The sequence below is a fragment of the Carcharhinus amblyrhynchos genome, chromosome 20 (assembly GCF_965287045.1).
Source record: "Carcharhinus amblyrhynchos chromosome 20, sCarAmb.v2.hapA, whole genome shotgun sequence".
In the NCBI taxonomy this organism is placed as follows: Eukaryota; Metazoa; Chordata; class Chondrichthyes; order Carcharhiniformes; family Carcharhinidae; genus Carcharhinus; species Carcharhinus amblyrhynchos.
Genome location: NC_137343.1, coordinates 50,701,761 through 50,725,370, shown reverse-complemented (window position 1 = coordinate 50,725,370; position 23,610 = coordinate 50,701,761). Strand labels below are relative to the sequence as shown.

The 23,610-nt window shown below is 43.7% G+C and overlaps 1 protein-coding gene across 4 annotated transcripts in view; it reads left to right on the top strand.

Annotated features, from left to right (window-relative positions):
- med15 (mediator complex subunit 15) overlaps positions 1-23,610 on the top strand; it is a 117,170-nt gene that overhangs the window by 37,497 nt on the left and 56,063 nt on the right. For 3 of the 4 annotated variants that reach the window (XM_080208597.1, XM_080208594.1, XM_080208599.1), the window contains 4 exons: positions 4,520-4,689; positions 6,056-6,271; positions 10,279-10,608; positions 19,451-19,558. In XM_080208597.1, coding sequence (XP_080064723.1) covers positions 4,520-4,689; positions 6,056-6,271; positions 10,279-10,608; positions 19,451-19,558 — 824 coding nt within the window. The remainder of the gene's footprint in view (positions 1-4,519; positions 4,690-6,055; positions 6,272-10,278; positions 10,609-19,450; positions 19,559-23,610) is intronic. The other variant, XM_080208598.1, reaches the window with a different exon arrangement.

Sequence of the window (23,610 nt, the reverse complement as noted above, 5' to 3'; positions counted from 1 at the left end):
CTTGCTTGCCTATTTCTCTCATATCATTCCTACAATGTGTCCAGAACTGCAAACGATACTCCAACTGTGGAGAGGCATGGTAGCACAGTGGTTTGCACTTCACAGTGTTAGGGACTTAGCTTTGATTACTGTCTATGTAGAGTTTGCACGTTCCCCATGTCTGTGTGGGTTTCCTCCAGGTGCTCTGGATTCCTCCCACATTCTGAAAGACATGCTGGGTGGGTGCACTGACCCGCTGGACTGTGGCGATTAGGGGAATTTCACATTAACTTCATTGCTGTATTAATATAAGCCTTATTTGTGACAATAAATTAGCTGTAACTGCAGCCCAACTAGTATTTGAACTCTTTACTGTTGCACTTGATGTCACAAATGTAAACCCACGTTACCTACATGTGTTTGCACATTTTAATGATCTATGTCTTGACACCTCAAGATCTCAGGCTCTCCACTCAGTTAGGAGTTATGAAGCTCCCTTTGACTGCTTATTTTATGGTTAATATTTCTCCACATTTAGCTCGGTTGACCAATTGTATGTCCCTCACAAATTTTAACTGGCTGGAGGAGGAAGACTGTGGGATGGACTGTGGGCGGCATGGTAGTACAGTGGTTAGCACTGCTGTTTCACAGCTCCAGGGACCTGGGTTCGATTCCCAGCTTGGGTCACTGTCTGTGTGGAGTTTGCACATTCTCCTCGTGTCTGTGTGGTTTTCCTCCGGGTGCTCCGGTTTCCTCCCATAGAACATAGAACATTACAGCACAGAACAGGCCCTTCAGCCCACGATGTTACGCCGACCAGTTAAAAAACAATGACCTTCTAACCTAAACCAATCCCTTATGGTGAACCTTATCAAACGCCTTACTAAAATCCATATATACCACGTCAACTGCCTTACCCCCATCCACCTCTTTGGTCACTTTCTCAAAAAACTCAATAAGGTTAGTAAGGCACATGGTCCAAAGATGTGCAGGTTAGGTTGATTGGCCATGCTAAAAACAAATTGCCCTTAGTGTCCTGAGATGCATAGATTAGAGGGATTAGTGGGTGGATATGGGGGTGGGGCCTAGGTGGGTTTGTGGTCGGTGCAGACTCGATGGGCAAATGGCCCCTTTCTGTACTGTAGGGATTCTATGATTCTACGAGAATGGTTCTGGCACAGAAGAAGACCATTTAGCCAACGGGTTTGTGCTGGCTCTTTCCCAGGGTAACTGAGCTACTTCCACTCCCCTGTCCCCTTTTCTCCCATTTCTCTGCAAATATTTTCTCTTCAGGGGTAATGTCAATTCCCAGTTCTTATTCAGTTTCCTTTTGGAAGTGACAATTGAATGTGTCTCAGTCACACCTTCCAGAGAGTCATTCCAGATCCTCACTCCAGCGAGATCTGGATTTGGTTACCCCAACTTTCCCCCTTATGGGATTCTGTAACTATACCTGGATCATTTCTTTATAGATGGCCCATTTACACTATTACAATCCAGTCTGCTTCAGGATATAATTATTCTAGTTTTTGCACTTCTCTGTAATTTCCTTGCACACTTGATCCTCTATATTATTTCCACTAGCCGATGGCCCAGAAAACGCTTTCATTTGTGTAATGGTATGTCCAATGTATCTCAGCTAACTAAATACATTCTGTCCATGTCCCCCTTTGAGCCAGTTCTCCATTATCACTATGGTGTGGAAACATAGACTAGAATCATACAGCATGGAAGAGGCCCATCGAGTCCACACTGACACATTAGAAACACGTGAGCTCCCACCTAATCACATCTGCCAGCACTGGGTCCATAGCCCTGAATGTTATGACATGCCAAGTGCTCATCTAAATACTTTTTAAAGGATGTGAGACAACCCGCCTCCACCACCCTCCCAGGCAGCATATTCCAGACTGTTACCACCTTCTGGGTAAAAAAGTTTTTCCTCACATCCCCCTAAACCTCTTGCTCCTCACCTTGAACCTATGTCCGCTCGTGACTGATCCTTCAACTAAGGGGAACAGCTGCTCCTTAACTACTTTGTCCATGTCTCCCATAATCTTGTACACCTTGATCGGGTCGCTCCTCAGTCTTCTCTGCTCCAACGAAAACAACCCAAGCTTCTCCAACCTCTCCACAACTTAAATGTTCCATCTCAGGCCGTATCCTGATGAATCTCCTCTGCACCCCATCCAGTGCAAATCACATCTTTTGATAATGTGGCGACCAGAACTGCACACGGTACTCTAGCTGTAGCCTCACCAAAGTTCTATACAACTCCAGCAAGATTTCACTGCTATTGTAATCTATACCTCGACTGATAAAGACAAGCGTCCCACATGCCTTTCTCACCATCCTACTAACATGCACTTCCGTCTTTAGAGATCTGTGAATAAACACGCCAAATTCTCTTTGTTTCACAAAACTTCTTAGTGTAATGCCATTCGTTGAATATTTTCTTGCCAAATTGTATCTCGCAGGGTTAAATTCCATCTGCCACTTATCTGCTCAATATAATTTAACCTCTGTGGTTTGAGTGACATTTGGATAGACCCTCTCTCTTCTCATAAGATGTTGTTTTGTGCCATGGTGATCAGCTCTGTCACATAGGAGCCTCACTAGCCTGGCACCTCTGCTACACTTGCTGCACAGGAAGACAGTGGGCTGACAATTTATACTGGCCTCTCTTCTCTGGGTCCTCCTGTTAGTCAGTTGAGCTTTTAGCTTCTACTTGCATCTACCAATGTCCCTCCAAATAGTTAGTTTCTGGAGGTCACAGCCATCAGTGACTGTCTCCCAGTGGTCAGTCAATATCAGTGTGCAACATCTTCAAATCTTGTTTGTAAGTGTATGGAAGCTGATTAGCCATCACTTTTTAATTATACAGAGGCCTTCCTTCAACATAATACAGGAACCTAAGAAACAGAAGTATGCCACACAACAGTTCAAACTTGCTGTACCACCATTCAGTATGGCTATGGACCTCAACTCCACTCACCCAACCGATTCCCATGTCCCCAGCTCTGACGTAGCATCACCTAGACTCGAAACGTTGGCTCTATTCTCTCCACAGATACTGTCAGACCGGCTGAGATTTTCCAACATTCTCTGTTTTGTTTCAGATTTGAGCATCCACAGTAATTTGTTTTTATCCTATATCCCTTAGTTGCCTTTTATTTTAGGAAGCTAAAAGTAAAGTTTATTTATTAGTCACCAGTAGGCTTGTAGTCACACTGCAGTGAAGTTAATCTGAAAATCCCCTAGTCGCCATACTCCAGCGCCTGTTCAGGTACACTGAGGGAGAACTTAGCAATCCACCTAACCAGCACATCTTTGGACTGTGGGAGGAAACTGGAGCATCCAGAGGAAACCCATGCAAACATGGGGAGAATGTGCAAACTCCACATAGACAGTAACCCAAGCCGGAAATCGAATCTTTGCCCCTGGCACTGTGAGACAGCAGTTTTGACTATGCAGCTGCAGTCCTTTGTGGCAGAGAATTCCAAAGATTCATAACCTGATCAAAGGAAGTTTCTGTATCACAGTCCTAAACAGCTGACCCCGTCTCCTGAGACTAATTTTGGTCCCTAGTTTCAGGCTCTCTCTATCATTGATTTGCTGGGATATTGCAGAGGACATTAATTTGCACATTCTCCTCGTGTCTGCGTGAGTTTCCTCCGGGTACTCTGGTTTCCTCCCACAGTCCAAAGATATGTGGGTTAGGTTGATTGGCCATGCTAAGAAATTGCCCCATAGTGTCCAGGGATGCGTAAATTAGAAGGATTATTGGGTATAATATGTAGAGAAATGGGAGTAGGACCTGGGTGGGATTGTGTTGGGTGCAGACTCGATGGGCCTCTTTCTGCACTGTAGGGTTCTATGATTCTATGATTAATGTTTAGAAATAGTGCTGATAAAGGTTGAGGGCCAGGAAGTTGATTTTTAGTTGGTGCTGGGAACATTGATTAATCATTGGAGTTCCCTTGGCTTAGCCTCAAATGATTTTATCTCTGAGTGGTTTGCTAAGTATTTGAGTCAATCACACTTTAGGACTGGAGTTGCGTATACCCAGGTAGGGGTAACACGTTACCATCTCCATGCTTGGGTTCTTATGACAATTCAGCTTTCGTTTTTAAATTCAAACTCATTTGTGAATGTTAGTTTGTTTTACCATAAAATCTTTTTAATGTGGATATCAGAGGAAAGGTAACACAAGTGTATCTCTAGTCATGTGGCATTTACTAGACTTGGTGCAGTGTCCAGCAAGTAGCTCATTATGGTTTATCCAGTGTGATGAGCACAGGGATCTGTATGTTATGTGAATGACCAAGTCTGCACCAATTCAGTACAAGCTTCCCTGTATGTGGAACTTCTGCAAACTCGGTGAATTTGGCCTTGTTAGATTCCTGCCACGTGACCTCTTGTGAATTGTGTGAGATGCACTTTGCCTCTTGAAGGAACCAGTTGGGTCCTGGGCCAAGCTCACAGTTTGAGCGACAGGGTTCGAAGTTAATGGTATTCTTTTATTAATCCAATCCTCCAGCCCAGTTACAAATGCAGCAGATTGCCCAGCAACAACAGCAGCAACAGCAGCAACAATTCCAAGCCCAGCAAGTAGTACAGCAGCAACAGCAGCAGCAGCAACAACAGCAGCAGCAGCAACAACAGTTCCAGGCACAGCATATAATGAAACTACATCAGCAGCAACAGCAGGTAAAGGACTACACTGCAGCACAGCTGTACAGAAACAATATTTTACCCTCCTGTTCTGAATTTACTGAGACAAGGTCCCTAACTTGAATGGACGCTATGTACCTGTGAGAGTGCTGTGGGAAGTGATGGCAAAGTGGTAATGTCCTGGGAACTGGGGTTTGAATCCCACCACGGTAGATGGTGAAATTTGAATTCAGTTAAAATCAAAGTTTAAAAAAAAGCCTAATGACCACAAAACCGTTGTCGATTATTGTATAAACCCATCTCGTTCACCTTTTAAGGAAGGAAATCGGCCATTCTTACCTGGTCTGGTCTACATGTGACTCCAAACATGCAACAATGTAATTTACTTTTAAAATGCCCGCTGAAATACACCCAGTTCAAGGGCAATTGGGGATGGGCAGTAAGTGCTGGTCCAGCCATCGACACCTACATCCCATGAATGAATTTAAAAAAGGTTGTGTGGGTGTCAACAGGCTGTATGACTTGTTCCATTCCCATCTCTATTTGCCTTGCACCATCAATCCATCAGTCACTTTCTACCCTATCTCAAACCGTCTCTTTTACCTCTATGGTGGTACAGTGGTTAGCACTGCTACCTCACAGTACCAGGGACCCAGGTTCAATTCCCGGTGAGTCACTGTCTATGTAGAGCCTGCGTGTTCTCCCCGTGTCTGTGTGGTTTTCCTCTGGGTGCTCCGGCCTCCCACAGTCCAAAAGACATGCTGATTAGGTGCATTGGCCATGTTAAATTCTCCCTCAGTGTACTCAAACAGGCACCGGAGTGTGGTGACTGGGGGATTTTCACAGTAACTTCGTTACAGTGTTAATGTAAGCCTATTTGTGACGCTAATAAATAAACTTAAAATCTCTCTCTGACCCTTACCCTGGTCCTTCAACCTCCGTTTTCCTTTACACATCTCTGACTTTTTCCACCGATATGAAAAGTTAACTCCGTTTATCTTACCATGGATACAGCATGTCCAGCTGAGTATTTCCAGCATATTATGTGGCATTTAATGGAAATCTGCGTGGGCTTCCTCTGGGTGCTCCGGTTTCCTCTCTCAGTCCGAAAGGTGCATTGACCCGAACAGGTGCCAGAGTATGGTGACTAGGGGAATTTCGCACTAACTTCATTGCAGTGTTAATGTAAGCCCTACTTGTGATTAATAAATAAACTTTTAACTTTATTGTTGGGCACACGTGTCACTGTATAAAACTGGGGTACAGTGTAGCTGGGCCTGTCACTGCGTAACACTTGAGTGCAGCATTGCTGGATGTAAATCTGTCACTAGTGTAACAATGCACCTGTTTGGATTTTCTGAGCAAGTGTAATATAAAGATGTTTTTCTTCTAACTGTTGCAGAGGATGATCCAGCAGCAGATCCAGCAGCAGCAGCAGCAACAGATCCAACTGCAGCAACTTCAGCAGCTGCAGTCTCAGCCGCAGTCACAGCTGGCGCCTCAGTCCCAGTCACAGCCCATGGTGGCTCAGGTTCCGGGCCAGATGTCGGGCCCAGTTTCCATGTCTTCACCCTTAACACAGCAGCAGCCACCGATCAAGCTTCAACCCCTGCACCAGGTACGCAGCCTCTCATTGCTAACCAACTGCTGTGTTGTGAACTCCTCCTTTGGCATTGGGTAGAGGATCACATCAACTAGGAACATTGAAGCAGAAGTAAGCCACTTAGCCTATTGAGCCTGTTCCACCATTTGATAAGATCCTGATCTGATTGTAGTCTCAACTCCAATAGCCCCATCTCCTAGCCCTAACTCCCATGCTTATCAAAAATCTTTCCAACTTGCCTTGAATATATTCACCCAGCCTCCGCTGCTTTCTGAGCAAGAGAGTTTCACAGACCTGGGAGAAAACAATCATCTCTCTTAAAAGTAAGACCTGTAATTTTAAAACTCTTTCCCCTGTTTCTGGTCTCACCCACAAGTGAAAACATCCTCCAGGTATCCACTCTATCAAGTTCCCTCAAGACCTTGTATGTCTCAATAAGTTCACATCTTGTTTTTCAAACTGCAAGTGGATATAATCTGTCCAACTATTCTTCATAAGATAAGTCCTTCCTCCCAGGAATGAGTTAAGTGAACCTTCTCTGAATTGTTTACAATGCAGTTATTTGTTTTGTTACATAAGGAGACCAAGCTCCACACAGCATTGTAGATGTGGTCTCACCAAGGCCCTGTACAGCTGCAGTAAAACTTCCGTATTTTTATATTTCATTCCCCTTGCAATAAACATCAACATTCCATTTACCTTCCTAATTACTTGCTGTACCTGCATACTAACTTTGTGATTCATGTACACCCAGATCCCGCTATACCACTGACATTTGCATGTTTCAAAATTTAAATTGTTTGCTGCTTTTCTATTCTTTCTGCCAAAATAAACAAGTTCACATCTTTCCACATTATATTCCATCTGCCAATATTTGCCCACTCATTTACCCTGTATATCTTCTTGCAGACCTTTTACCTTCCCTTGACAACTTCATTCACTGTCTTATTTTGATGTCATCAGCAAATTTAGCTACCGTACTTTCAGTCCTTCATCCAAGTCATTGATACAGATTGGAGTCTCTTGTCCTAGTTATGGAGACTGAGAGAGATGTAACGTTTACAAATGACTTAGCGGATGGGATTGGAAACCATATATCCAAAATTGCTGCTGTCACAAAGATAGGCAGCATTGAGAGGTGTGTGTCTGGAAGCATAAAAATATATAAAAGTATTGCTTGATTCAGTGAGTGGGCAAAACTGTGGCAAATGGATTTCAATGTAGATAAAAGTAAGGTCATTCACTTTGGACCTAAACAGGGATAAAATTGGATATTTTACAAGTGGTGAAAAGATTTTAGAATGGATGCATTGGAATGAACCCAGAGACGATTTATTTGAATAATGTCTGAACCTCCAAGGGCTAATTTACAAGGAGCAATGGCATCAACTAGAGGTATATTTTCTGGAATTTAAAAGATTTAAGGGATCACTTGATAAATGTTTTGAAGATATTAAGGGGACCAGATGGGGAGAAATTATTTCCATTGCTGGAGAGGCTGGGCGGTGAGAGGCAGACCTTCTTGGAGTGAAGTTTAGGAAACACGTTTACAACTAAAGAATGGCAGAAGTTTGGAACTCTTCTGTAAATACCAGATCGATTTTAACCCTGAAATTGATTGATTTTTGTTAGCCTAAGAAATTAATAGATAAGAGGCAAAGGCAGATAACTGGAGCTAGGTCACAGATCAGCCACAATCTCGTTGAAAGGTGGAACAGTCTCGAGAACTAAATGGCTTTTTCCTGTTCACATGCCTCTATGTTTCCAAACTGTTGTGAGTGTTGCCAATTATGATGTGAGAAATCACAGAATTTTGGATGCTACATGAGCCCATTGTACCTGCGTATTTTGAAGAGCTACCTAATTAATCATTCCCTGACTCTTTTCCCATGGCCCTGGAAATATTTATTTTCAAACAAGAATTCCTTTTTAGAGGTTTTGTTGAATCTCATACCACCATCCTTCCAGGCAATGCAGTAGACATCACAACAATTTGCTGTGGAAAAATATTTCTCCTCCCCTCTGGACTTTTTTTTTTGCCTATTTTCTTAAATGTGTGCCCTCTTACCACCACTCCAACCAGTGAAAGCAGTTTATCCTTATTTGCTGTATCAAAACCCTTCACGATTTTAATCTTCGTTAAATCTTCCCATAACCTTCCTAGCCCTAAGGAGGATAGGAAAATAATGTCAATTTTTCCCATCAGTACATCCTTCCCCCCACCCAATTAGTTGCAATTTAAGTAATTGGTAAGTAGCTGAGTGATTATTTGCAGGTCAGCTGTGGATAGTTTTCAAGGCCTTTTCATCCATCTGGGGCCTGGCATGTGCCACACTTGCCGATAAACGAGGTTTTAAACAAAACACTGTGGCCTTTCCATTTAGTAAGAAATCTCACAACACCAGGTTAAAGTCCAACAAGTTTATTGACAGGAAACCCACAAGCTTTCGGAACATAAGAAATAGGAGCAGGAGTAGGCCATCTGGCCCTTCGAGCCTGCCCCGCCATTCAATAAGATCATGGCTGATCTGTCGTGGCTCAGTTCCACTTTCCCGCCCTCTCCCCATAACCCTTAATCCCCTCGCTTATCAAAAACCCATCAACCCGCGTCTTAAAAATATTTAGCGAGGCAGCCTCCACCACTTCAACGGGTAGAGAATTCCAGATATTCACCACCCTTTGAGTGAAGAAGTTCCTCCTCAACTCTGTTCTAAACCGCCCCCCCTTTATCTTGAGGCTGTGCCCCCTAGTCCTACTGTCTTTTTTGAGCGGGAAGAGTCTCTCCACCTCTATCCTATCCATCCCATTCATCATCTTATACGTCTCAATGAGATCTCCCCTCATTCTTCTAAACTCTAACGAGTACAAGCCTAGTTTATTCAGCCTCTCCTCATAGCTCAACCCCCTCAACTCCGGTATCAGCCTAGTAAACCTCCTCTGCACTCCCTCCAAGGCCAAAATATCCTTGCGCTAAGGAACGCTGGTCCTTAGTCAGGTGAGTGGTTCCTGACGAAGGAACAGCGTTCCAAAAGCTTGTGGGTTTACTATCAATAAACTTGTTGGATTTTAACCTGGTGTTGTGAGATTTCTTACTGTGTTTGCCCAAGTCCAACGCCGGCATCTCCACATCATGCCTTTCCATTTAGCCATAGTGTGGAGTGGAGCCGGCTTATAGTGAACCCCTGGCTTAGGGCACTATCCCTGCCTGCAATGTAGGAGAGGTAACTTGATTCAAACCAGCAATCTTGTGTCCTATTGGTAAAACCCAACTTATGCACTTGTGAAAATTTCTAGCAGTGTGTCAGGGGCCAGTAGATGCTGAAAGTAATGTTCTGCCTTTATTTCTGAAAACAGCAATTTATTCTCAACCTTATATTTCTGGCGCCCTCACTTTGAGCTTGTTGCACACCATTGGTAGTACAGTCACATAATGTATGTTGTGGTCTTGCTTCAAACTCCTGCCAAGCCAACAGAACGAGTATGTTTCAGTCTTCATTTAAACTTCTGGGCCTTACCCATTTATCTTCAGTTGGTAAATTCAACACACATAATTTGACTTGGTTGGAGGGCTTGTCGCAGAATTGTAGACCACAAAAGCAAACCATACGGTAGACCCTACGGTCCACTGGCTTTTTAAAAGATGTGTTTGATTAGTCCCATGCTAGTGCCCTTTCACAATATCCCTGCGAGTTTCCCTGAAAAGATTTATCCAATTTCCTTTTGAAAGTTATTCCTGAAGTTACTTCCATCACTCGTTCAAGCTGGGTGTTCCATTGCTGTATGAAAATAATCATTTTCATCTCACCTATGGCTTTGATGGCTTTTCTCTTAAATCAGTGTGCTCTGGCTACCAATATTTGCGTGTTAAATTTTCTCCTCATGGATAGCCTATCCATTGATACTTGATTGAGCATTGATACTGCATTGATCACCTGATCAATGTGAACCACATTATTACATCACTGAAGCACATCAATAGATACAAATAGAATTGATTAACCTCTATGCTTCTTTTCTTTCAGGTCCGTTCACAGTTCCCTCAGGGCCAGGCGGCTCAGGCTCAGGCCCAGGCCCAAGCTCAAGCGCAGGCCCAGGCTCAGGCTCAGGCTCAAGCTCAGGCTCAAGCCCAGGCTCAAGCACAGGCCCAGGCTCAAGCACAGGCTCAGGCCCAGGCCCAGGCCCAGGCCCAAGCACAAGCACAAGCACAGGCCCAAGCCCAGGCTCAAGCTCAAGCTCAAGCTCAAGCTCAGGCTCAGGCCCAGGCCCAAGCTCAGGCCCAAGCTCAGGCGCAGGCTCAGGCTCAGGCCCAGGCCCAGGCTCAGGCTCAAGTACAAATCGGAGCAGGAGGGCAGGTAAGAAAAGTGATAAGTGAGTGCCGGCCGGCTATCACTGCATGAGTTGATCAGCATGTTGTAGGATTTCTAGTGGACTCCTTTTCCCTCTGCAGGGTTGTTGCAAAGGTTAATTGCACGCATTTATAAAGGAAGCTGCTTCTCAATAATATGATAATAAATTAACCCTAAAACCAATTCTTTTTCTCCCCCAGCTGCAAGTATTCTTTGCAGCTACAGAATTTAACTGTTGCAAGTATCCAGCTTTAATTATATCTGGAATGATTGAGAGATAATGCGTAGATTGAGAGATAATGTGTAGACATCACTCATTTCGTGGCCTGATCAAATCAGTTTTGTGCAGAAACATGACTTTGAGTTCATTTTCTAATTGGTTTTGGTAGAAGTTTTCAGAATCTTGCGAAATCTAGAGGTGGGCTCAGGGATAGATTTCAGAGTCCATTGCTGATTTCATTTCAACAGTAGGGATCTTGATAATAACTAACTGCAGCATCGCTTACACAAGGAAGTGAGGAAAGTACAACTTTCACTGTTCGATTTGCACCTTTGCAGTGGATGGTTAGCCCTCTGAGCATTCAGTAGATGTGTGCATACTGCCAGGCATCCTGGACTGCATATGTAGAATTACACAGGTTACAGAAATAAAATGGGGGCAAGAGTTGGCCATGATTGTGGGTGATTCTGTACCTCGGTGTGATACTCCTTGACAATGTAGAAACAGAGACAGTTCAACCCAACCAATCTGTAAATGTTTATCTTTCATCTGACGTGCTGCTTAACCCCATAACCCTTACTCCTCTTCCCTTTGCTGGTTCTCTGATCTAATCTTAACTTCTGACATGATTTCTGATTCGGTCACTAACTCACATCCCATGTACTTATCCAAAAGTCTTAAAAGACCCTATCGAATCCACCGCTGGCAGCCGATTCCACGCACCCACCGCCCTTTGAGTGAAAAACTTACCCCTGACATCTCCTCTGTACCTACTCCCCAGCACCCTAAACCTGTGTCCTCTTGTGGCAGCCATTTCAGCCCTAGGAAAAAGCGTCTGAGAATCTACTCTATCAATACCTCTCAACATCCTATACCCCTCTATCAGGTCACCTCTCATCCGTCGTCTTTCTAAAGAGAAAAGACCGAGCTCTCTCAACCTACCCTCATAAGGCATGCCGCCCAATCCAGGTAACATCCTTTCTTCATTAACATCTGCGTAGTAACCTAGCTACGGCCTCAGTATCTTCCCTATAGTGTGAATCCCAGAACTGCACTCAGTTCTTGGGCAACTGTGATCTTGCTCAGGTTTGGCATCCAATGTCGCAGTTTGAAACTGTAAACTTTACCAACCAGAGCTGCTGCTTTTAATCTCTTGTGATTCTCATGACACTGCCTGAGACTGTGCAGTTTGCAAAGAAGCAGTTCTGCCTGGCCTGGCTTCAGATTGACATTGTTACCCCTGGATTCTGCACAGCCTCTGATGAGAAAGGACGAGTCTGTGATCTTTGATGCAGATGGCATTTGTGATAAGTCACCCCAACCTTCAAGTTTGCCCACCGGTCAGTCATCAACCGATATCAGATGACTAGGGCGGCTTCCACTAATGCACATGTCTGCAACATTTCAGTACTGTAGGTGCTCCTACAACACGTGGACTGCCGCATTTTAAGAAGGCAGCTCACTACCACCTTTTCCAGGGCAATTAGGGATGGGCAGTAAATGCTGGCCTTGCCAATGATGCTCACATCCTGTGAACAAATTTAAAACAAATACTCTAACCAAAATTATTGGCTCTAGAAACAGTTTTGACCCCAATTCAATTCCACTGTAGACAAAGAACAACACAGCACGGGAAACAGGCCCTTCGGCCCAACGAGCCCGCGCCGCCGTCCCACTGTCTCAGTGTCCTATTCGTGATTTTAGTCTACGCCTAATGTGCGAGGATCAGGGAGGTCCAATTTAGGGACAATTTAGTACCCAATCAATCAGCCTAAAAGCACATCTTTGGGGATGTGGGAGGAAACCGGAGCACCCGGAGGAAACCCATGCAACCACGGGGAGAACGTGCAAACTCCCACAGACACAGGCCCAAATCCATGTGTCCGCACAGCAACAGAGATAGTCTCTGAGCTGTCATGTTACCCTCGAGATGGTCCAGTTTAAGCACACTAACGACATGAAGCAATAGGCAACTCCCGAAGCAACGTCCAAGAGCAGCCCACTACAACCTGCCGCATGCATGCCCCTTGCTGGACTTAAATGCCTGCAGCCAGAAGGAGACACTTGTGATTCATTCAGGGAACAATGTTCTTTCGGGTTCAGGCAGGTCCATCTCATAAAACTGCAGCCAGTGCACCTTCTAAAGCTGGGATGAATTTCGATGCCTCTGCGTAGGGTCCCAAGGCAGGTGGATATTTTTGGCAAGCTACTGGTAGTGTTGCTTTCGTTGAGGTGGGTGAGGAACTGGGGGGGGAGTTCTTGTTCTTTGTGAACCTCGGCCCTCAAAAGAGAGGTCCCAGGCAAAACGATGTCTCGGGGGCTCAAAGTTCAAACCTTTCCCTTTCATAGGAGCATTTAAGGGAGCTCTTAACCACTTAGTAAACATGGCTTCTAACGTGAAGCACAACTAAGATGGCTGGCTAGAATCTTCTCCAGCAACACTTATGGAAGCCTATTCTGATAAATTGCACCAGACATCTCTGGATTGAGAAGTTAAGTACTGCTGAAAGCAGACACATGTTGTTGACACTCTTCATCTTCATCAGAACAATTTGCACGAATACCAAATTGTAAAAAAAAATTTATACTGCATGGGAAGAGAGTATTGATTGGTTGGCAAGTGGACTCTGGTAGAGGCGTTGCCACGCAGAATGCAGCAGTTTACTGATAACTGACAGTTAATTGCCAAGCTTTGTTTAAATCCCAACAGGCTGGTTGATTCTGATTGGTCAAGACATTACCCTGGGGAATGAATCAGGGAATGATGGTCACCTATTTTGTTTCGGTGAAAAAGGCACAATGTATGTGTGGAAATTGTTCTCTTTACACAGCTGTCTGGTACATTCTTTGGATGAATTTCAGCACAGAAAATCCCAAGCCAAGGAAATCGGTCACAATTAGTCCCAAGCTGGAGTCGTAACTGGGTATGGAGCTTTACTTGCAGTCAATTTTTTTTTAAAGAGCGAAACAACTGAAGATTGTGCTCATGTTATCCATCGTTCTACTATGTTGCTGGCCATTGAAGCCTGGATAATGGGTGCAGTTTTCCTTCCCAATCCGGGTTCTGTTAGCATTTGAGTGCCAGGCATACACAAGTAACCATTTGTAGCTGAATGTTCTACGATGGCCCCTTGCATTCCGTACACTCAGAAGTCAATGTGGATCAAAGAGCATTTAAAACCATCCTGAATCTCATTGTACTGAGTGGGCTGTGGGTGTGATCATCTCGTCCTGCAGCAGCCCAGTGGCTGATGCCTGTAACAGAGGATTGCAGTCAAGGAACAAAAGTTGTGCAGTCTTTCCTGCACCCCTAGAGGCTCGAGTTCTGAGCAGATTGGCTGGCATTTTGCGATGTTTCAGCAGCACAATCAAAGTGTGGACCTACCTCACCTCACCTCCAACATGGGTAAAGAACCAGAGTGCGACATTTGTATCCAACCCTCAGTGAGGGATTATGGCAGGCATGGTGCTGACTGAAGCCAGTGGAATTGTTATCCAGTATCCAACAGGTGACTATTCTCAGTAAATGCAACATCCTGTTATATAGAACATACAGCCAGATTGGGGTGCAACAATTTAACATCTTAATTCCCAATGGTTCTCCTGGCCATGAGCTGGCAAGTAATCTCCTGGGAGAGGCAAAAACCTGATTTGGGGGGGAAAAAAAGCTAATTCATGGGCACATAAATCTAGGAAATTCTACATTGATCACTAGATGTGCTGAAAACAAGATCCAGGAGACCACAGTGACTGTGAGCCATGTCTCACAACACTCCTCTTACCTGTTAAAAGTTGCAGTGACAGCCACTGACAGGAAATTGTCCCAATGCTGGTGAACATTTGCAGAGAATCTGCATTCACTACATGAGCCCCTACCTTGCACCAAAGGTTGATGATCTTCAGTTGGAATCAATTCTCCATTTCAGGCAGTCCAAGCTACCCTGAAAGCACTGAGATAGTCCCTATGGCCATATTTCAATGCAGACAGTTGAACTCCTCTTCAATTTGAAGCACAGTATTTTAGGCTGGGCTGTTGATCTGCATGGCAGGGTGGGTTTCAACATTTCAGTTCTGCGATCAGGGCGGAAGGGGACATAATGACTATCTCATTGGTTGATTCTGCGATGTTGAAGGAAGACCTGGTTCTCAGAGTTTTATCTCATCCACTCATGTACCCATCAGGATCACAAACAGGCCAAGCACCTGTGATTGCCAGTGCTTGCTAGCTGACTTACACAGGCATTGTGCCACACTGCAATGGAGGCAATGTTTCTACTTCTGCAAATTTCCACTGCAGACTGACAATAGCAAGTGTTAATATTTGCCTTGACTAAATCCACTGAAGTGTGAATTTTTTTTCATATCTAGAAGGAGGTGATCTATAAAACTTTTGCTATTTATGGGAATGAGAGAGGCCATTTAACCCCTCAACTGCATAATGGCTATCCATCTCTCAACTCCATCTACCACCTGCTTCCATAACTCTATTGCCCTTTCCTCACAAAAACATTCTTTGAGTATTGAAATTTGCAAATAACCTCCAACAGCAATTGCTTCTTGTGGTGGATGGTTTGGATGTCCTCACACTGTTGCCACGTTGAGCTCCATCTACCTATTGCCTGCATGAGATTCAGTTTGGAGGAATTAGAACTGAGCAGTATTAAGAATCCAGATTTATGCTGATGATGCAGCTTTTGGCAACAGCAGTGTGTGTGAAATTCTGATGTGACCTGTGACCAACAGCCAAAGCTGAAAAGGTCTCAGTCTTAACAAAGTTCTTCAATCTCCTGGAAGAGCCTTTGAATTGAATTGTCAGGTTATGAGGGTAACTCATTGGAAGCCTCCACTGGCTGGATCAGCGAGTGTAGAACTGTGCTGAATAAAAGCTTTGGGCAGTTTTCATGTTCCGTAACCTGGGAGCAGAGGAGATAATTATATGTTGGGACAACACTGCTTAAGTTGTGTTCTGCATCAGTCACTCTGTCTGAACTAGCTGAGCAGTTCGGAGAGTCTTCATGTTCATTCCTCATTTCCACTCGAAGGTGCCAGGTGCCCTATATCTTTGTTCTTTGAATTATTCGTCAGGACTTCTGTTCTGAGCCCTTACAAGATTTGGATTATTGGGCTCAAAATTAAGAGCTGATATGTTGTCAAGAGAGTACGACACCATGACGGGACTTGACAGTTATGTGGCCTTTTAACATCTCACCGATACACCAATTCTTTGGAGACGTTGCTATTACAAGAAGTGGGAAATGCTAGTGATCTTGCATCTATTCTTCCTCTTTTAGTAAATGTATTAGTATTATATATTTCCCTGGAGTGATGTTTGTGTGAAGTATGTTGGGGTGTGGTCTTGAACGGGGCTGTAAATAAGGCTCTGATTCTTTGAAGTTTTACATGTTTCATTTAGTTTCAGTGCATTTCATCCAGTTCTCCAACTCAGGCCCAGTCCTTTCCTTTCACTGATTGATGTCAATTTTCATGTACTTAGGTTTCCTGATATGTAGTATCCAAGAGTTCAGTGCTGGAAGGGTTAAAAACAAAGATTCTGCAGCAAATGTTTGCTCCAGCATCCTTTAAAGGCAGATCTCCTGTCATATTGTTAATATCACTGTTGATACCAGTTAAAATGACAATTCTGTCAACCTGTAAAGACTCTAGTGGTCTTTCTGCCGTGTAATATCTGTCTTGCCCCTCTATTTTTGTATTAAATTATTTCCTTCTGCCTCTCTCTGTTTACCTGTTGCACATTTTGATTTTCATTCATTACCCTGTTTGCTTTCCCTCGGTTTTTTGCTTCTTTCTGTTTCTCTCTTTTGTATGTCTCCTATGCTCTCTTTAAGCCTGTCATGCCCTTTCTCTCTCATGTCTTCCAGCTGATCTGTCTGCTTCTCTCAGTTTTTTTGCCATTTCTGTAAGTACACATTCCACTCTTTCTGTGCCTCACACACATCTAATCATTTCTTTCCACATGTGTGTCTCTTGTTCACTCTTTTGATCTTTCTCTCCCCATCTCGTGGAACTCTCACTCACCAGTGACAGCCAAAAATGTCATCAGTCCTGGGTATGAACCCTCCAGGGAGCTGAGCTTGGAACTGCAAGTGAATGGTTGGTCTGAGATACACCTCTACCCTGATGCTAAATGGTCTTTCTCCCCCCCTCCCTTGTTTAGATGCAGGACTATTGCTGACTGTCACAGACACTGGAGCTGAGGAACTTTGCCTTTAATTTCATCTGTTTCGTATGAATGGCTGATGTAGGCAGTAAACAGGGAGGTGTTTGCGGCAATTCATCCTCTTTGTGATGGATACTGAAGGTCATTCGAGGGCATGGCAAGTGGTTACCCCATTGTTTCACATCTGCTCTCAGCCCAAGAATGGCCATGCTCGGGCAAACGCATGGGTAAGATCCAGTGGATTGGAGATGGTTACAGGACAATAGGAACTATGTGATGTGAAGGACCAGCACTGAATACTACTGACGGCATGAGCCTTGTAAAATATACTGATAATTTCCTTTATCAGTGAGATTTCAGACAAAGAAACAACCCATGGCAAAGTCCATTGTTTTAACTCCTGGAAATTGCATTCTTGTGGGGAGTTTTTGTCAGTGTTATAATTTGTTTTTAGGTTGTGTACTAGGATGAGTGAGGAGCTGCCATGGCAACTGCATCTGAAAATCTCCTTAACGCTGGTTTTGCATAATGTGAATGGATGCAGTGAGAAAGTATCCGGCTGGAAAGGAGAGAAAGCAGCAAAATATGGGACAAAAGCCAAGACCAATTCACTGTCAGCAGTAGATGTCACGCCTAACATACATGACAGGCTTGAGGAAAGCCACCGAGACTTGGTTAGGTACACAAACAGGTAGCGCCCAGTAACACTAATGAGTAGGTGCAGGTCAGGCCAGTGGAATATGCTTTGTTGCTGAAATGTGTGATATATTGTTGGTGTGCCAAGACTGACCAGCTGGTGGGTTTGCAGGGTAACTTCATCTGCTTGGTTTCTTCAAGGTATTGTCTTGTCAGTCAGTGCATGTTGTGATGCTTCCTGTTTAAATCGCCTCCCATTGCCCTTTGCTGGCTGCCTCTATGTTTCTGTGAACTAATGGAATCATTGGATCTTCTGTCCTTCAGTCTCTGCTCAAGCTGCCTCTTTTGTTTAAGTATTGCTGAATTTAAACTTTATTTTTTTGGAAGTACACACGTCCCATAAAAAATCTTTAACGGTTTGCGATGGGAAGAAAAATCATTATAGCATATTTAATTGGCTGTTATCTTGATTGTATCCACTTTCAAAATGTTATGACATAAATGTTCGCAAAGTGACACACAAATAGAAAGAAAAGAAACTGCAAGATATGGTTAGGTGGATTGGTCATGCTAAATTGTCCTTTAGTCTGGTAAATGCACGGGGTTATGGGGATAGGATGGGGAGGTGGGCCTTGGATAAGAGTTGGTGCAGACTTGCTGGACTAATGGCTTCCTTCTGCACTGTGGGATCCTGTGTTTCTATGATAGGGAAATGTTGTCCCCTATTCTGCTGATCTGATATCTGGCTTGTGGCAGAACAGCTGACTTTGAAGCTTACTTTGTCAGTTCGTTTAATTTTCTACAGGAGACAGAACGACCTGAGCACTAAAGAGAGATGGGGCAGTTTTCAGTCAGTAAGCGGCAGATCCCAGGTAAAACTCGTGGCATCCAGTCAACTCCAGAATCAAGCCAACAAGAAATAGGCACAGTATTGCCCATCTGGCTGAGGTATCGGAGGCCGAGTAGTGCTGGTGGCCTTCTACTCCAGATATCTTCAGTGCCTCTGGGAAAAGGGCAAAGCAAATAGGCAGCACACAAGTTATCAGTATGCTGTGGGTCAGTGTTGTCCAATATGTTTTCCGCTCAGCACGTGTGGCTCATTGGGAATCCAGATGTGGCTAATTGCATGCCTGATCAGTAAATCAATAGTAGTAGGCAAAAAATCATTGGGCAAGTGATCTCAATACTCATTCCCAGGATGTAACCATGTGAACATTAATCTTGTGTGTTTGTTGATCAATTGAGATGATTGAAAAGCAGAGTGCGTGGGTTTTTTGATTGTGGAGTGCTTTATTTTGTATGGCTAATGAATGGGAGTAGGTGTTTGTTCAGTGAAGTGTGAATTATGCTTACATGTATCATGAGAGTTTGTGTAAGGTGTTTTCTACCAAAATTAGTGCATTTGGTTAAATCAGTGTCACTGTTCCCACATCTGTGCTATTGGACAATACTGTTAGAGAAGTTTAATGAATGGACAGGAATCCAATACAATCTGTAATCCCTGGTTTAAACTGAATCCTCCTCACTTTCCAATAAAAAAAGAACTGAATTGAATTAGCTTTTTCAATATTAAATAAAAATAAATTGATTCCAGTAAAAACGGAAAGTTAAACCTGTTTAATTTGCCCTTTAGATTATGGGACTGTTCAGAATGACTGTTTTCCCTTGTCTGTAATGGGCGATAGAAGGTGGCTTTGAGTTGCCCAATTCAGGAGGTTGTGATTCCACGTAGGGACGTGTGTGCTTCCTTTCATTCTTGCAGCACTGCATTCTTGTTTTGCGATTACTTGTCTGTTGTCCCTCTGTCCTCAAAGATGATGCCTTCTATGACCCGTGCTGTGCGACCACGGTTCCCATCTGCCTCTGTTGCATCGTCCACGCCTCAAAGCTCCGTTCCTCTGGGAGGACAGCAGATAGCACAGGTATTTAACTGTACAATGGGCAGCTCTCTAGGTTGACTAGTGTGTAGTATTTGCTTGTAGTGCTCCACGTTTGGATTTTATAAAATCAAAGAGTCATTGAACTGCACAGAAATCCATTTGGTTGTCCCCCTACTTGAATTCTCAGAATAGGTGCTGCTGTCCCTGGTAAGCTCACGGTAGCAAGCAAACTTCAGCCAGTCTCTATCCAGTTTATAGTAAATATACTTTTGACATCCTACTGGGTAAATGGGTGGGAGTGGGGTGGTCTTTTATGATCCCTGGTCTGTTGCGACTGGTCTTCTCTGGAGCTGCAGCTGGGCCTTTAGAATTAGCCTCAGTGCCACTGGGGTAGGGAGGAGGGGGAGGGAGGGGAAAGTTGCCAAAAATCCTGTTCTTGATCACCATTGATGACCCCTACTTGGAGTATGTAGAGGGTGAGGTGAAGTGCACAGTCTGTGAAGACAGTTTGGTGTCATTGTTGAATAGTTTGGTGACGTTCACCATTAGAGATTGGACTTGAGGAATGGACACGTTGAGAGGTCTGAAATAAAGCTGAGCACATTTCTTTTCAGCTTCGAAAGGGAACAAAGGCAGATTTTCTTTCTTAATCTTGATGAAACTATAAAGTTTGAGAATGATTAAAGATGGTTTCCATGTCTGCAGTTCCCATGCTGGCACTTGCATGGCATATGAGGATGCCCAATGAGGATATGTGGTTCAATCCTGTGAACAGGTGTCGCAGTAAAAAGCCAAGCTGCCAGCTTTCCAGGTGATTGGTGGCAAGGCCTCTGTTGTGCTGAGATCTACATACTAGAAAACCTCAGGTTCCATCTTTTGTAATGACAGCATGGGGATAGGGCCACTGCTGTGGGTTTGGATGAAAGATGGAGAAATGGGCCAGGGTTTCTGCTCCTTCTTACTATGCCCCAGAATTATCCAGAGTATTCCCTCATGGTTGAATAGGTTCAAGCACTTGGCAAAGACAGTTGTAGTAAAGGCAGAGTGGTCACCTGGGAAACATCTGCTGAGAGTCCCGCAAGGGAACGTGTAATTCAGAGAGGAGGACAGAAAGTTGGATAGTTAAAGGGCCTTGAGGGGGTTTGTTGGGCCAAGTATCATTCCACAAACATCCCGTGTCCAGTAAATGTGCAGCACAATGTGTCCATTTATAACACTATTGCTACCACTTTACTAACCTAATCAAAAGACCAGTTTTAATTTTAAATTTGCAGAGGCGAAGGCAAACGTTTTATCACATTAAATAACAAAATGGCGTCTTAAACAATTGAAGGATCGCCACAAGCAGCTTCCTAACACAGCCTTGTCACAGTGTGGGATCGGTGCTCTTGGTCCATTGAATTTCTGTGTGAGATTGACTTTAGGGTTTTGAAATCCAATCTGTCTTGATGTGAAAACGTTGCCTCTGATTATCTTCACTCTAATAATATGTCTTGGTTATTGAAACCAAATCAATTCAAAATAACACCAAGAAAAAATGGCACCTGAGTTTGAAGATTGGTCAAAATTGTCACAGGCTGCCTCAGGGAGTCAACTTAAAGAACTGTCCTTACAAAGTCATGTTTTTGTTTTGCATATTATTTTAATCATGTTTGTGCTTTCAGCTTGTGAATGGATTTTAAAAAGCCTTTTTTCCTGATATTGTAAGCAAAGCTGCATAAACTCCGCTTGATTTTCATGATGCCTCTGTAAATGTGTAGCTTGTCAGTCAACTGAATTGTGCACTGTTTACACCCCTGCTGCTTACCTGGGGCTTTGTTGAGTCAATTTCTTGTTTGGTTTAACAGAATGTGGGAGAATTCTTTTGTGTGTTCCTGGAACTTTGTGGTCTAAGGACTGTGTTCATTCCTGTAATCTCTTAAAAGGCTGCATCCACGGCATATGGTGTACATACGTATATATTAGCAATCTTCAAATCAGGCATGAGTACTTAATTGGAACTTTGTTATAGGATGTCTGATATTAGTTTATCAATGGAGCTGTATTTGTTGTAGATGTTATTGAAATGGGAAGCTTGCCAGCTAGTATAGGTTTCACTAGGTATCAGAAACCTGTGGACATAGGTTTGACCGTTGAAACATCTGCAAAGAGGCATACAGTTGTTACACAATCGTGAAAGGTAGATGTTTTACTACATGCATTCTGCATTTAATGCATCCCGTTGCAAGGGAGTGCAATTCCTACAAAACTCTGAAGGGGCTTGGTAGGCTGGGTGCTCAGATTGTTTCTGCTAGTTGGGGAATCCAAAACCTGGAGACACAGTCTCAGGGTAAAGGGGGGATTGTTTAGGATGAGATGAGGAGAAATTTCTTCATTCCAAGGGCTGTGAACCTTCGCAATTCTACTCCAGAGGGTTGTGCATACTCCATTATTGAATACATTTGAGGTTGGGATCGACAGATTTTTGGTGTCTCGGAGTATTTGATTTGATTTATCATTGTCACATGTATTAATGTACAGTGAAAAGTATTGAAAATTAAAGGTTATGGAGAGGAGGGTAGGAAAATGGAGTGGAAACCCAAGATCAGCCATGATGGTATTAAATGGCGGAGCAGGCTCAACAGGCTGTGTAGTCTACACTTGCTTCTATTTCTTGTGTAATACTCCTGACACACATTCCCTAAATGACTTCTGTTCTACCTCTCAGTTTAGAGAATAATTATAGGAACAGTTCATTTTGAATAATATGGCTTTCAGTCTGTTGGGCAATGGTAATGTTTGACCAGGTTATTGAACACACAGACTGTCCAGCATCTTAATCATGGTGGCTTATCCCAGTTTTAGCTTCTGCTTACAACATGTTCAATAATGAAGAAAGTCCTTATCTCAGCCCAGTGGGGTAAATCTCTGTTGGTCTTACCTCATAAGGCTGACATTTGAGAATGCAAATAGTACAATTTAAATAACATTGTGAATGTAATCTTCCTGAGGTTTTGAGATTTTAGATTATAGAATCCCTGCAGTACTGAAGAAAGCCATTTGGCCCATAACAATCCCACCCTATCCCTGTAACCCCACATATTTATATCCTGCTAATCCCTCCCATCCCCCAACACTAAGGGCCAATCTACCTAACTCGCGCATGTTTCAGATTGTGGGAGGAAACCGGAGCACCTGGAGGAAACCTATGCTGACACAGAGAGAACGTGCAAACTCCACAGAGACAGTGACCAAAGCCAGGAATTGAGCCCAGGTCCTTGGCGCTGTGAGGCAGCAGTGCTCACCACCGTGCCATCCAAAACAATGACGCCCAATGTGATTGTTTCATGTTAGATTGCAGCTGGAGTTGGAAGGTGTATAATGAGACAAAGTCTAGTCAGATTCTTATCAGATCATTATTAGGGTGCACAGTGGAGGTTCCATCTGTATTTACAATTAAGTTTTTGGGTTGATTTTCAATCTTTGTCAGGGTTTGGTGTTACAGGATGAAAAGCAACATTGCGTTTTACTTATTTTGGAAGACCCTAGCCCAGAATGGAGGGCTGGAAGCTCTGCCAGAATCCTTCATTAAAAAGTTTGCAAAGTCTGAAGTCAGCAACCCAGAGGGTAGACTTGCTGCTTCAACCTGCTGCTTAGCACATACTGCAGTCAGCAGCCAGCTAACGTAATCAGTGATCAAGAAACTGCTCCCTCAGTCACAACAACCTCCTGTGGTGTGGGGGAATCTGAATCTGCTGGTTAGTCAACTGAATGAGTAAGCCACCAAAAGCATGAGCCCAGGCCTAATTGCCTTGCCTTGAGGCTTCCTTTGATAAAAGAAACAAGTTAATCAGCAGAGTGAATCATACTTAGACTCAGGGTTACACACAAGAGAGCCACAAGGGAACAATTTGGAACTTTGGGGTTTGCCCCATTTAATCAACAAGGAAGCAGTTTACCTGTTCATGTGCCCACAACAGGACATATCACCATCAGCAATGATTTTGTGCAGTTGTTCTTAGTCATGTTCCACCAATGTTTAGATGTGTGCAGAAGGGAGGGGAGGATGAAATTTAGGGTATTCTGAACTTCATTTTGAGTGGACTTGCCTTAAA